General features: G+C 36.7%; 1 protein-coding gene across 1 annotated transcript in view; it reads left to right on the forward strand.

Annotated features, from left to right (window-relative positions):
- Positions 1 to 11746, forward strand: part of vimar (visceral mesodermal armadillo-repeats) — a 155485-nt gene extending 143739 nt beyond the window's left edge. Inside the window, exon 13 of the mRNA XM_067145294.2 lies at positions 11460 to 11746. Coding sequence (XP_067001395.2) covers positions 11460 to 11587 — 128 coding nt within the window. The 3' untranslated portion in view covers positions 11588 to 11746. The remainder of the gene's footprint in view (positions 1 to 11459) is intronic.
- Positions 11747 to 13528: the final 1782 nt, after the last annotated feature.

Raw genomic sequence — 13528 nt, forward strand, 5'->3', positions numbered from 1 at the left:
ATAGATTGCACGTGACATCTGAACTTATCTTGCGAGATGGACTTGGCAGTGAAGGTTCGAATTGTAGATATTCAGTAATGTCAATTCAAAACAGTCCATGAAAGGTGAATGCAAAAGCTATAATTCATACAAGGATTCATAAAATAAAATTTTCAAATACAAATAACATATTCAACGTTTCGTGGTACACGGTGAAATTGGCAGTTAAATAATTCAGTTCAATACGGACAAAAATGAAATTCTTTGATTTAAATTCCCGAGTATACTAAGGATTTTATTTTATATAAATATAAATATAAAACCCCGAGTATATTCATGTTAAGAGGTTAAAATGGAACTACACTGTTTTCTACACCTAGGCTTAATTCTGCAAACATTGCAAGTTCAGTATTGTGATTATTCCAAAAATTGATCCAAGTACTTTTCAAGAAAATGTAATGTATTTAAATGTGCTTCACTTGCCAGCTGGGGGCTATCCTGTTCGATTTGCACTACGAATGGAACTTTAGCTAGCTATTGGCAGCAGAGTTGCTTCACTTTTTCCTGACAGCTATGTATTTGCTGTGCTCTGCTCATAGAAGCACTATGATCAAATGTATGATTTGACACCTTTAATATCACCGTAGGTAACAGGTACCGTAAAGGAAAAACAGACATGCGATGGGTTCTATGTGACAACATTTTCATCCTGTCGTGATATTAAACCTCACAAGACCAAACGAGTCTAGTGCAGCTGGGCAGTCGCCTCCTTTTAACACTAATCGGTTCACATAAAATCAGCTTCATGGTCCGTATCGCACTTCAATAGATTTACAATTAAGTATTTATTATTTTCCACCTAGTCGATACAATGATTGCTTAAGGCAATTTAATGGTTAAAAGTGGTACATGTTTCGTGTATTATCAACATCTTCAGCCACATAACACTGTTTAGATGAAAAATATATAAATTGACAAAGTAATGCTTAAGAGGAAGTGTTCTTAAAATTAACATAAGATTGACAACATTAAAACCTTTCTTCTTAGCTTCATACCTTATGTTGTCAATCTTATGTTAATTTTAAGAACACTTCCTCTTAAGCATTACTTTGTCAATTTATATATTTTTCATCTAAACAGTGTTATGTGGCTGAAGATGTTGATAATACACGAAACATGTACCACTTTTAACCATTAAATTGCCTTAAGCAATCATTGTATCGACTAGGTGGAAAATAATAAATACTTCATTGTGAAACTAATCGGTTCTTCGAAGAATGAATAGAGAAGGCCACGAAGGCCGTGAAAATTAAAGACTCGCTAGGTTTCACAAACCTAATACTGTCAGGATCACAAAAAACTAAGTTTGACTGAGGGAAGTCAGATATCCATTTTGCAAGAAAACCACATGAAGAAATTCCAGTACATGCTGCAAATGACGTTCATTTGTCGACAGTCAGGGCCAGCTCAATTCAATGTGTATTTATTATCCAAGGGGCAAAGCAATTTCGTATTTCATTTGTTGACAGTCACGGCCAGGTCAATCCCACTATTTAAGTATTATCCAATGGGCAAAGCTATTTCATATTTCATTTGTTTTGCGGTGTTGCTATGCCCACTTTTCTGAATTTCGATTACATATGAACTACACGTGTAAACCAAGTTCAGTTTTGTACAATGCGACAAAGTCGTAATCTCCGTTCATTTTCAGAACTAGGTTTTAAATTGATCTCCAGTCAGATGTCTTTATACAACTGGGCGTTGGAATGACTACAGTTGTAGTTGTAGTGACATTGTGTTTGGAAATTTGTACTTATATTGATAAATTTAATTTTCAAGATACTTATGGCTACTAGTCATATCCATCTAAACACCATTGGTACAACTTCTAATGTGTCTTAGGTGTCTAAGTTTGGAGTGAAGGAATTAGGGAGTGCTCATGAATACAGTACAGTGAAACCTTGTTAGTGAGTTCTTTATTAACACATTTTCCTGCATAGCACGTCAAAAGTCCGGCCCCGTGGTGTAGAGGGCAACGCGTCCGCCTGTCACCCGGCGGCCTCGGGTTCGATTGCCGGCTGGGTCAGGTTTTAAAAAATTGTAAATGATTAATATCCCTGGCCTGGGGACTGGGTGTTTGTGTCATCCTTAACGTTCCTTTCCTCACATTCAACACTCTACACTTCCGCAATTCCATTTACAAGTAGGTTCATATCATACGGTGAAAGGAGTGGCAAAAGATCTATAGAGGTCAACACCACGAACAAATATCATTTAAAAAAAAAAAAAGCTTGTCGAAAATTCAAAGTCCCGCTTCTCATCATATTAAATCTATATACAAATACCTCACTTATCGTGTCACGAATGTTCACTAATACCTCTTAGTATGATCACATTTTTCCTAGCCCGGAAAATATTATTTACCACCCCTCATGAAAGAAATGTAATTTCCAACTCCGGTAAGAATTGCCACCACAGTTGCGTGATTACAGGAAAAGGCCTTGAATTCCTGAACTTCTCAGGATTAGTTGCACCTTCGGGGAGCAAGCCTCAGGAATGTTCAGTTTTGCTTGGCAGTTGGCAGCGAGATTACTGAATAACACAGCGAGCCTGTTTGTGCTTGTATTTCACATTCCATTCAGAATAATAATAATATAAGAATAAATTGAAAAGTAAATGATATTACATAAGTCTTGGGACTAGTTTCAGCCGCTTAGTGGCCATCTTCAGCCAAATAAAAATTAAACAGATTATATGAGAACTAAAACATATTATGTATACCATACAAAGACAATGTTGTAGGAATAATTATAACATTAAAATATATAATAACAAAAGGTTATGATCTTCTTGTCTTAATATGATGTCTTTAAGTTGACTTAGGACCTCGGGCAAAGAAGTAAATCTGGAAATGATATTCAGAATTAGGAATGAATAAATATAAAGAAAAGACATTAAAAAGGAGAAAAATTATTTATGAAACTCGCCTCTAATGTCCGATGTAGAACAAGCACTGACTTGCTGTAGTAAGCAGGCAATGTAAACGAAGCAGTAGATAGGAAAAGGAGGGGAGAGGGTAAAGAAGGGAGGGGGTGGAGGGTAAGGGGGAGGGAGGGGAGAAGGAGAGAAGGAGAGAAGGGGTGTCTAGGATGGGGCTTATAATTCCATTCAGAAGTTAGAAATTTATTTTATGTCAAGTGGTACAGTGAAGGGTAGCGAATATTTATCGTGTGATAGCCTATATCTGGATTAGGAACATAATCGTGCAAGTTGACTAACATGGTGCCTAGTTATGGATATGGAAAAGGTCATGAAATTCTTTACCAATATAAATGGTCCGTTATTGGACATTATAAATTTTCCAGGTAACTCATTCCTGGTTGCCAGCGTTTCACCCCAGTGTGCTAAGTTGGGCTCATCAGTTGGTAAATAGCACACCCACCAACACGCACGGCTGGTGCATACCGTGGAGGCCACTGCGTAAGCTACTTGGAGCTACTGGCAGTGCCAATGCACCATGAGAGACTTTGTCTCGTTATCAAAAATTGATGCCTGCCTGGCCATCAGATGATATAGATGTTGATTCCCATAGGGAACCTGAACTATTTGTCCCAAATGAGTAAATTTACTATACCATTATAAATGGTCCTATATTTTTTTGTGCTATTTCCTGTAGAGATTTAATTTGGTGTCTTAGTTTCCTGAATATTGTTGGACAATAGAGCAAGGTCATCAGCAAATCCTGAACAGTTTAAACTTAAATCTTGTTTGGAGCTTCCAACTTTTATGTTCTTTGGGTTGACCTTGTACCATTCCCTTATTATAAATTCTAATGCACAGTTTGATAGTAATAGTGATAAACAGTCTCCTTGTCTTAAACCTGTTTTAATAAAAAATGGTTCAGAGACCTCTCCTCTAAACATTACTTTCAACCTGGATCCGCCCAACATGCTATGTATGGCAAGGTAAACTACACCGTCTTCTTGGACTCTTATTATTGAAACTGCGCGCACTGTATTGTTTACTATGATATTGTCGTGTTCAGAGAAGTCTCGCCTAACATCTTACGTGGTTTATTTTAGTATACTGTGCTCATTGGTATGATGCAGCTACATAAAGGGAATCTTTTTTTCATGAGTGCCAGTAATGGCTGCATGTCTGAAGTAAGTAATTCCTGCTTTACTTCTATAGTTACTTATATGGACCCTGTTGTGCTATATTTTTCTCTAAGGTCCTTATATGTATGGGGATTAGCTAAGATATGTCTTGGTGATGATAGATGCCCTTTCATTTGAAAAAGAAGTTTGGTGGTACTTATCTGGCAGGCTGGGCGGAAGTGCTATCTTTCTGTCCGGCACAACTCAGCGTATAATTGTTATAGTTCCGATGTTCCTTTCCGTTCATTTCATTTTTCTTTATCAAACTAGCAACGCATATTGGTGTAGGCTGTAAATTATATGTTTTAATTTAACAGGTTTTAAACACACAGAGTAAAAATGTCACATAAAATTGACACTACGTTGCAGTTTTCTTGTTGAAATGTATCTTTTGTCCAGTTATTCACCCTGTCTTTTCATAAGCTTCACATTTATGGGTTCATACATTATTCTAAGAGAACTTCATTGCGAGAAGTACTCGACTTGTTGGAAAATTATGAACTTTCCAACGTAGAAAAAGTATTCATGGAGTGTCCAGACGCTGCAGTTTTGTCGGATGATGACAGCGAGGATGAAACTGGAGGTGGCTTCGCCGACAATTTACCTGGTAGCCAGCATCAGCGAACGCAGAAAAAAAGTGGTGGTGGGCAGTATTTGCCTGGCTCGGCGGTATGGGAATGCATAATGCATGGCAGCTGAAACACATGTCTCGAGAAGGCATTTCTCACCTTGATTTTCGACGAGCAATTGTCCAGACTTATCTTACATGCTACAAAACTGCTCCCTTGTTCCGCAGATCTCATTGTTTTGGACATAATGCAGTACAGGAACTTTGGTAAGATGGAATGCATCACTGGCTTTCTATAATTCCAGGAGCGAAGAGAAAATTGCCTTGCTAGGCCTAGAACCTAGAGTACAAAGTGCAGTGTAGGTTTATATGTAGACTGTTTTACTTATTATCATTCGCACAAAGGTAATAAGTAGTCTGTACTTGCCTTTCAGAACATCACTGTTAGTGCATTACTCACATAAACAGGTGACTTATCTCTGTACATACTGCTGCTATAATTCCTCATACAGACTGATTGTCTCAAGATGTAATAAGTGATTTGGGTAGCCTGTGATATTTTAATATTATTATTTAAAATATAAATTCATTTCCTCAAACAATTAACAACTCAGGTCATTTACAACCCCGATAAAATCATCCCTAGCACCAAAAATCGAACATCTAGGTATTTTTCATAGTTCTGGAACATTATTTTTGTAATATATGCAAATATTGAAGAAAAACTTGTATACTGATGATTTACTAAAGAAATTGTTGGATAAAAGCATATCGGTAAGCCAAATGCGGAGTAACATCCAAATTCCCGTATGTGAAACAAAAGACAGCACTACCGCCCAGCGTGCCTTATATGGCACGGGCTTTTTCTTGGAAGTTACATGTCGAATAAATAAAATTAAAGCTTTTCTGGAATCTTCATATGCACATTATCCAACGCTAAAAGTTGCAAGATGATTCTCAAAAAATGAAATCTTGGGCAGATCCAGGTTATTATAGTATTAGTTCAAGTAAGTTCTGTCAGTTTAATTAATTTAGGATTGAGTCCAAAATTCTGTAAAACTTTTAGCATTTAAGGTCTATGTATACAATCATATGCCTTCTTAAATTCAACAAATGTTGTTACTGTAGACTTGTTTTCTGTAGTATGCCATTATTAATTTTAGAGTGATGATCTGTTCAGCACAACTTCTCCAGGGTCCAAAGCCCCCTTGGTATTCCCCTAACTCTTTTTCTCTCCGGGCAAGTTGCCCGTGCGCGTAGAGGCGCACAGCTGTGAGCTTGCATCCGGGAGATATTAGGTTTGAATCCCACTATCGGCAGCCCTGAAGATGGTTTTCCGTGGTTTCCCATTTTCACACCAGGCAAATGCTGAGGCTGTACCTTAATTAAGGCCACGGCTGCTTCCTTCCAGCTCCTAGGCCTTTCCTATCCCATCGTCGCCATAAGACCTATCTGTGTCGGTGTGACGTAAAGCCCCTAGCAAAAAAACAACTCTTTTTCTAGTTGATCTTTAATCCTTCCATATAAGATCTTGGAAAAAATCTTGTACAGGTAAACCCCGTTATACGCGGATTCGTTATCCGCGATTTTGCATATACGCGATTTTGGATTTAAATCTAATGCAGACATCTGTTAACAGTACGTGGATGCTGTACTGCCATAAGGCGGGTTCCTTCCGCCGTGTTTATCGAGATGTGAATCATCAGTTCCGATCAATAGAGCTGTGAAGTTGCACTTCACGTGTTTCATATTTAAAACGCTGGCGAAATGGAAAGAAAGTGTGCCTGTCAAAGGAAAGATGCGTGTACCAAAGACGTATTCGTTAGTAAGAAAGTTTTGGATCGTTATGAGAAATGTGAGCGTATTGTTACCATACAGCGTATTTTAGGACCTAGTGAATCCACTGTTAGAACTATTCGTGACAATGAGGAATCAATTCGAAAAACTGCTCAATCTTCTACTAACTTAAGTGTGACTAGAGTGACCAAATCTCGATCGGAAGCGATGGAAAGTACGGATTAGATCGAGCATCACAATCAACAACACATGCATCTCTCTGGAGCTGCTATTCAAGCTAAAGCCAAGAGTTTAGATTATCATTGTATGTTTCAGTGTTAAATTTTTAAGTGTATAAAGTTTGCATTAAAATGCATTTCAGAAATATGATAATGGTTATTTTTGTAAAAATACTAAGAATCTCTGCTATTTTAAACTTAATATGTGAGTAAATGGAAACCTAACCCTATATTTTGCATAGAAAATGGCTCTCGATTTACACGAATTTGGTATACGTGGCAATTCCACGGAACGTAACTATCGCGTATAACGAGGTCTACCTGTATATGCAGTCCAAAATAGACAATCCTCTATAATTATCTGGATTACTCTTATCTCCGTCCAGCTCGTTGGCTGAATGGTTAGTGTACTGGCCTTCGGTTCAGAGGGTCTCGGGTTCGATTCCCGGCCGGGTCGGGAATTTTAACCTTCATTGGTTAATTCCAGTGGCCCAGGGGCTGGGTGTTTGTGCTGTCCCCAACATCCCTGCAACTCGTATACCACACATAACACTATCCTCCACCACAATAACACGCAGTTACCTACACACGGCAGATGCCGCCCACCCTCATCGGAGGGTCTGCCATACAAGGGCTGCACTCGGCTAGAAATAGGCACACAAAATTATTATTATTACTCTTATCTCCTTTTTTATGAAGGGGGTGTTTTAAGGCTGTTGTCCAGTGTTCTGGAAACTGTTCAGTGATCCAAATTTTTGTTAAAGCCATGTGTAAGTAAATTCAAACCATAATCCTTGAATATTGTCTTAGTAATATTTAAAATCTTGAAGTTGGATAGATTGCAATGTGCAATGGAACTAGTAAGTGGAGATCAATGGCTACAGACTCATTTGTGCTGACCGCACAGTACACTTTCCGTAAAGGATAGAGAGAGAAGAGAGAAAATCCACAAGTGATAGCTACCCTAGAACAAGGAGTACCGTACAGTAACAATATCAAATTGATAGTAATGTACTTAATACCATTCCAGTTTTCACACCATTTATCTTCTGTGTGAGGGATGACAGCATGCAGTATTTTTAGTGTTTGCATAAAATGTATTGGCGATCATAAGAAATGAAATATGGAATAGTCATGTTTAAATTGCAGTTTTAAACAACAATTCATGAAACATCTAATTGCAATTGCTTTTTTTAATATGCACAAAGTGCACTTAATGACTAATAACCCAGTAACACTTGCAGTAATAGGTTCTGGTGGTGAGCTTTTTTTTTGCAATGGATGTAAATAAATTGAAGTTACATTGCGAGTTTTACTGCTTACAATTTCAAGTTATGGTGCACTGCTTAACATCTGTATTTCCTTATGTATTTTACACGTTTGATGCTAGTTATTGATTTATTGATTGATCGATTGATTGTAGACTCGTTTGTAGCAAGACCATCAACATGTCATTTGCAGTTGCTGCTGGTTTTCTATATCACTACTGATTGTATAGATTATTATTTCACATTAAAAAAGGAGCATGTTTTGATGTCTAATTTTTTTGTTACAAATTTTTCCTCACATAAAAGACCTACCCTTTATTTTGTTAGAAAAATTCAGTTTGCACTATCTCATTGTACCTACCCAGCATCATGGATTTGTTTCCTGTCTAAGTGATTGAATTTTTGAAAACAGCTTGCTATGTCGTTCAAGTTGACAAAGAGAATAACTAGTGAAAACATTAGATTTTCATTTGACGTAATTCTCTTAGTACTGTATTCTACTGAAAGTTTTTGGTTTTCTAATTTAGAGCAGTGACTGTTGTTAACCCAATGAGTGCTATGCCTTCCTATAGAAGGGCTGACGCAGCCGGTCCAACACTATGCCTACCTATAGGCGATGCACAAGAACTTAAAGTTTTTTGAGTTTCCCCGTTCAGTCTCGAGTGCAGATTCGATCTCTGGCATGTTCTGCCATCTGTTGGGCATTATGTGGAACTAACTGATCACAGCTTATAGCTTTGGGAAGTAACTTACAGAGCTTTTTGTAGACGCCTGTGGAGCTCATCTGTGATGAAAACAAGCATGGCGGAACAACAAGCTGCTCTCACAGTGATATTATTTTGGATCAAAGAATCTTTCAGTTATTAACCACAGTGGATAAAGATGATGAATTTAATGAATTGTTAAGTGATTTTGAAAGTGAGAGTGATACAGATAATGCTGAAATTATTGTAAGAAAGAAACACTCTCCTTCTAAAGAAAGGAAGAAAAACACGGTGAGTTCAAAAGCTATTTCATCACTATTTTCGTGGCAGATGGATGACTTTTCTCCACCAGACTTTCAAATAACTGTGACAGACTCTTGGAGCCAAGTAGTGTTTGATGATAACCCCAAAATCATTGATTTTTTTAAAACAATTCTGTCAGTGGAATAGGTGCAGCTGGTTGTTCATGAAACAAATTGGTATCACAAACAGCTGGTGGAAAACATTGAGCTATCATCACATTCCAGGTTTAGAAAGTATTTTAAAGTACCAACTTATGTACTTGTAAGGAGTTATATGTATTAGTTGCCTACAGATTTTAGGAAATAATTTTATTTTGGGCTCTTTACTTTGTGTAAAGGTGATGTACGTGTGGGCACAAAAAGTTTAATTTTGTTTTCTCTCAAAATAATATTGAGCATGTGTAGGATTTTCCATTTGCATTTAGATTTATAAGGAACCAACATTTATAAACATTTTAAGCTAATCACCCCCACTAATAAGTTAAAAATTGAGGCTTCTACAATTTTTTTTACATATGAATGAAGAAACTCAGCACTGATGTACCAAACAGTCAAGTGGTAACTCAGCACTTAAAAGGTTAATGTATTTTTGCACATTATTTTATTAGAGCAAATCTTCTCAAAATGGGGGTGCATAATTTTCCTGAGGAATAACCTCTCGGCAGTATTAACTTTCAGTCTGATGACTTAATTTAGAATATGATCATGATGAGAAATGCCCATTGACAACTGCAACATAATACTTTATTGACTGTAAAAGCAGATCTTTGGATCTCCTTTGAGAAAACTCAGTTTATAACAAACATAAAGGAGGCACCAAAAGAGCTAAATGTGGAACAGGGAAAAATCAGCGGATAGAAAAGTTTATCTAGGTAAGTGAATAGAACCCAACATGTCCGAGAGAAAAGCCTTCATGTCTCACATGAATAAAATGGAAATGGCATACCATCTAACCAAGGATGTATTCCACAAAAGATCTTCTTTCTTGCTATTTGCTTTACGTCGCACCGACACAGATATGTCTTATGGCGACGATGGGATAGTAAAGGCCTAGGAATGGGAAGGAAGCGTCCGTGGCCTTAATTAAGGTACAGCCCCAGCATTTGCCTGGTGTGAAAATGGGAAACCACGGAAAAACCATCTTCAGGGCTGCCGACAGTGGGGCTCGAACCCACGATCTCCCGATTACTGGATACTGGCCGCACTTAAGCAATTACAGCTATCGAGCTCAGTCAACAAAAGATCAATATCCTTAAACGCCATTTTAGACACTCCCATATAGTCATTCGTCAGGAGGCCCTCTATGCAGTGGAGTGCCTTGCAATGTACAAAAAAGGCCTTATTGAGGAACTTGAGATCAAAGAAATAAAGATTCTGAGGAAAATCTTGGGCCCCATCAAAGACAAAGGTGAATATAGAAGATGGCACAACCGAGCTCTATTTCACATAGAAAAGATAACCGATATGATGCGGAAGAGAAGGATTGTTTTCTATGGTTGTGTGACAAGAATGGGCAGCAGTTCTTCTCCTACTTCCAAGGTAAGAAGACCAAAGGGGCCTGGTTCAGTGAGGTAGAAAAGGATCTACAAGAGGTGGGCATCACACATGATATACTGGAGTGCAACCCACTTAAGAAGAAACTTCAAGACCACAAGAGTTTGCAAGAAAAGCCGAAGCTGAAAACAGGGCAGGCATGGACCGAACAAAGAAAGGAACAACACTGGCAACAAATGCAAGAGTACTGGGCAAATGTTAAAGCCCGGGAAAGGAGACAGTTGAAATGATGTGGTCCTTAATTGGCCAAAACGATATGAATGAAACGTTAGTGACTGCATAAAACTATGTTACATGAGATGTGTTTATAACTAAGAAATCGGTTGGTACGGTGTAATGAAGAAATTGATATTGTAATAAAAAAATGTAATTTGTAGTACAGTAAGTAAGGAAGCCAAATTTACTAACATTTATGCATTTGGATTATGTTTTCTGGCATTTTTCATAAGTAGAGAATGTGAACAGTAAAAAATATAAATGAAAATCTCCATAATGTGTAATTGGTGCCTTTGGTAAAGAGAAGGTCTCTATGATGCTGCTACTGCTGCTGCTGCTGCTGCTGCTGCTACTACTACTACTACTACTACTACTACTACTACTACTGAGTGGATTTTTTTTTTTTTCACTGATATGTTGTTCTGTTGTTCTACAGTATTATGAAAGTGGATTTTAAATAAGTACTGTAGTCTTAGCTTTGAAGATAGAATAATAATGAACAGTTTGAAGTTTGCTGCATGACCTGTTAGTGACTGTAACTCTATTTTCTGTGTGTTACTCTCTGACATGCTCCATGATCAACTATACATTCTTCTTTACATAATCCTGTATATTATACATCCATTTGGAATATTTATATTTTTATTTATGTTTCTTTTTTAATTATGAATGATAAACATGTCTTTTCTTTTTCAGATATCGTAAAATCTCACCTAATAGAGAGCCATATAACATCAGCTTTAAAACCCATCTCATCCCAAAAGAATAATTCTGATATGAGTGACCAAATAAACCGCTTGGTATCTATGCTTGACTCTGGGTGAATTAGGTAACAGGAACAGTTTGTCAGTTTTCCCACATTTTTATTTTTTCACAGTATTTCATTCCACAGACCTCTTGTTTGCACCTCATCATCTCAGAACTGCAATTCTGCAATGAGAACTGAAAACATCCCCTATGATAATACACTGCTATGAAGGTTTCATTTTTTTAGTCACTAATTTATATGACACTTTAATATTTTAGTGTGCTTAATCTTAATTGCAGTATTATTGAATGTTGCTCATCCTTTTGTTGAAAAATCATCATTGTTGTGTATTTATTGGTCATCAAATTGTAATGACATTGAACAGCAATGTATGATTTATTAACATTCATTATGCTATATTTTTCAGTAGTTAGCATCATTCCAGATATAGTGTACAACATTTTGTATTCAAACAATTTTTGTACCATACAGTACTTTTAAGTTTTCTTTTACTGTCCGTAAGACCATGCTACTCCTGTGCAATCATACAGTTTTATGACTGCATGTGAAATACTATTGGGGTACACTTTTTAAAAACGACTGCAACACTTGTCCTAAGATCAATTTGAAATTATTTTATTTTCATTCAGGTATAATTGTTACCTGTAAACATGGCAAATCTCAGGAATTTCTGCATTAGGATTGTACTGCCGTTGTGATGAATCTTTCTCTTATGCATTCTTATCTCATATTGAATAACATTTATCCTTAGTTGTCAAGAGCATAAATTCTCTCGTGAGAAATAGTGTTTCCATTGCTTGCTGTATCCTATGCCTAAAATTATTAGATTTTACATTACCGTACTGACTTCAGTTGTCCATTACTAGGGTAAGTCCAATCTAGAAAAATAAAATTGATTTAAACTGGTGTTGACAGTAATTTTTAAATATTTCTTCCCAATTTTAAGACAGAAGACAAAAATATTAGTCAATTTTGATGAATTATCATAATCCAATATTTGATCTTCCATTACTCTATTCCTGTTTCTATTATTCACAATAACAAAAAATGTACATGCTTTCCCCAAGAATGGTCTTACAATAATAAAGAAATTCATGGAATGGAAGAAATTGTTAAGTGGAAAGTAGCAACTTTTTATATTTAATGCATTGTAGAAAATGCTTAGCTTAGTGTCATATCCTGACTTTAGATGTACCGGTAGGCAAACAGACTCGGTGTAATCCAGTAAACCAAGTGATCACTAAACATTCAACTTGAGCTGGACCTCACTCCAGTTTCTATCTGCTACTTCATCAGCCAGTAGCACTGAGTCACTCTTCCAAGTACTGACCCTGTCTAATTTTTATTAACTTGGAAGATAGCTCATAACCTTAAATTTCAACATGGTTAAGCTGTTCATCAGTTAAATATGTAGAAGAAATATACTATATACCGGTACTGTTCAGTAAAAACTTTTGTGGACCATAATAAAACATGGAAAAGTCTAGTTTAAAGCAGTAAAAACAACTTATTAGTAGAAATTGGTGGGAGAAAAGTAGCTACCTACTTCTTAAAAGAAAAAGAATCACATAATACATTTTTACTCTTTTTTTAAAAATCTGTTGTAAGACCTAGTCCAAAGAATTCTGTTATATCTTTCATACACATTGCCAGTATGATAAATAAACACCCATTGGAAGAAAAGTACATACCACCAAACCATCTAAAGTTGATCACTATGTAGAATTATTCTCTGTAGGTATTTATTGTTATCAAACTGTCTATGAGCTGCTACTGTCAGCTGACTGATATTACTGTCCATAATAATGGCACAAACCTGCATAGAGCCATGAGCTTGGAGGGGAAGAAAGGCATTGGAGGGGGAAACTACTACTGTGTTGCTCACTTGAGATCTTAACCCACAGTGCAGTTAGTGGTGGTGATTATTGTTTCAAGAGGAAGTAGAACTAGGCAACCATCCTCTACATAACAATAATCAGAGAGAAAAATGGAAAAA

The sequence above is a fragment of the Anabrus simplex genome, chromosome 1, assembly GCF_040414725.1.
Source record: "Anabrus simplex isolate iqAnaSimp1 chromosome 1, ASM4041472v1, whole genome shotgun sequence".
NCBI classification, from domain to species: domain Eukaryota; kingdom Metazoa; phylum Arthropoda; class Insecta; order Orthoptera; family Tettigoniidae; genus Anabrus; species Anabrus simplex.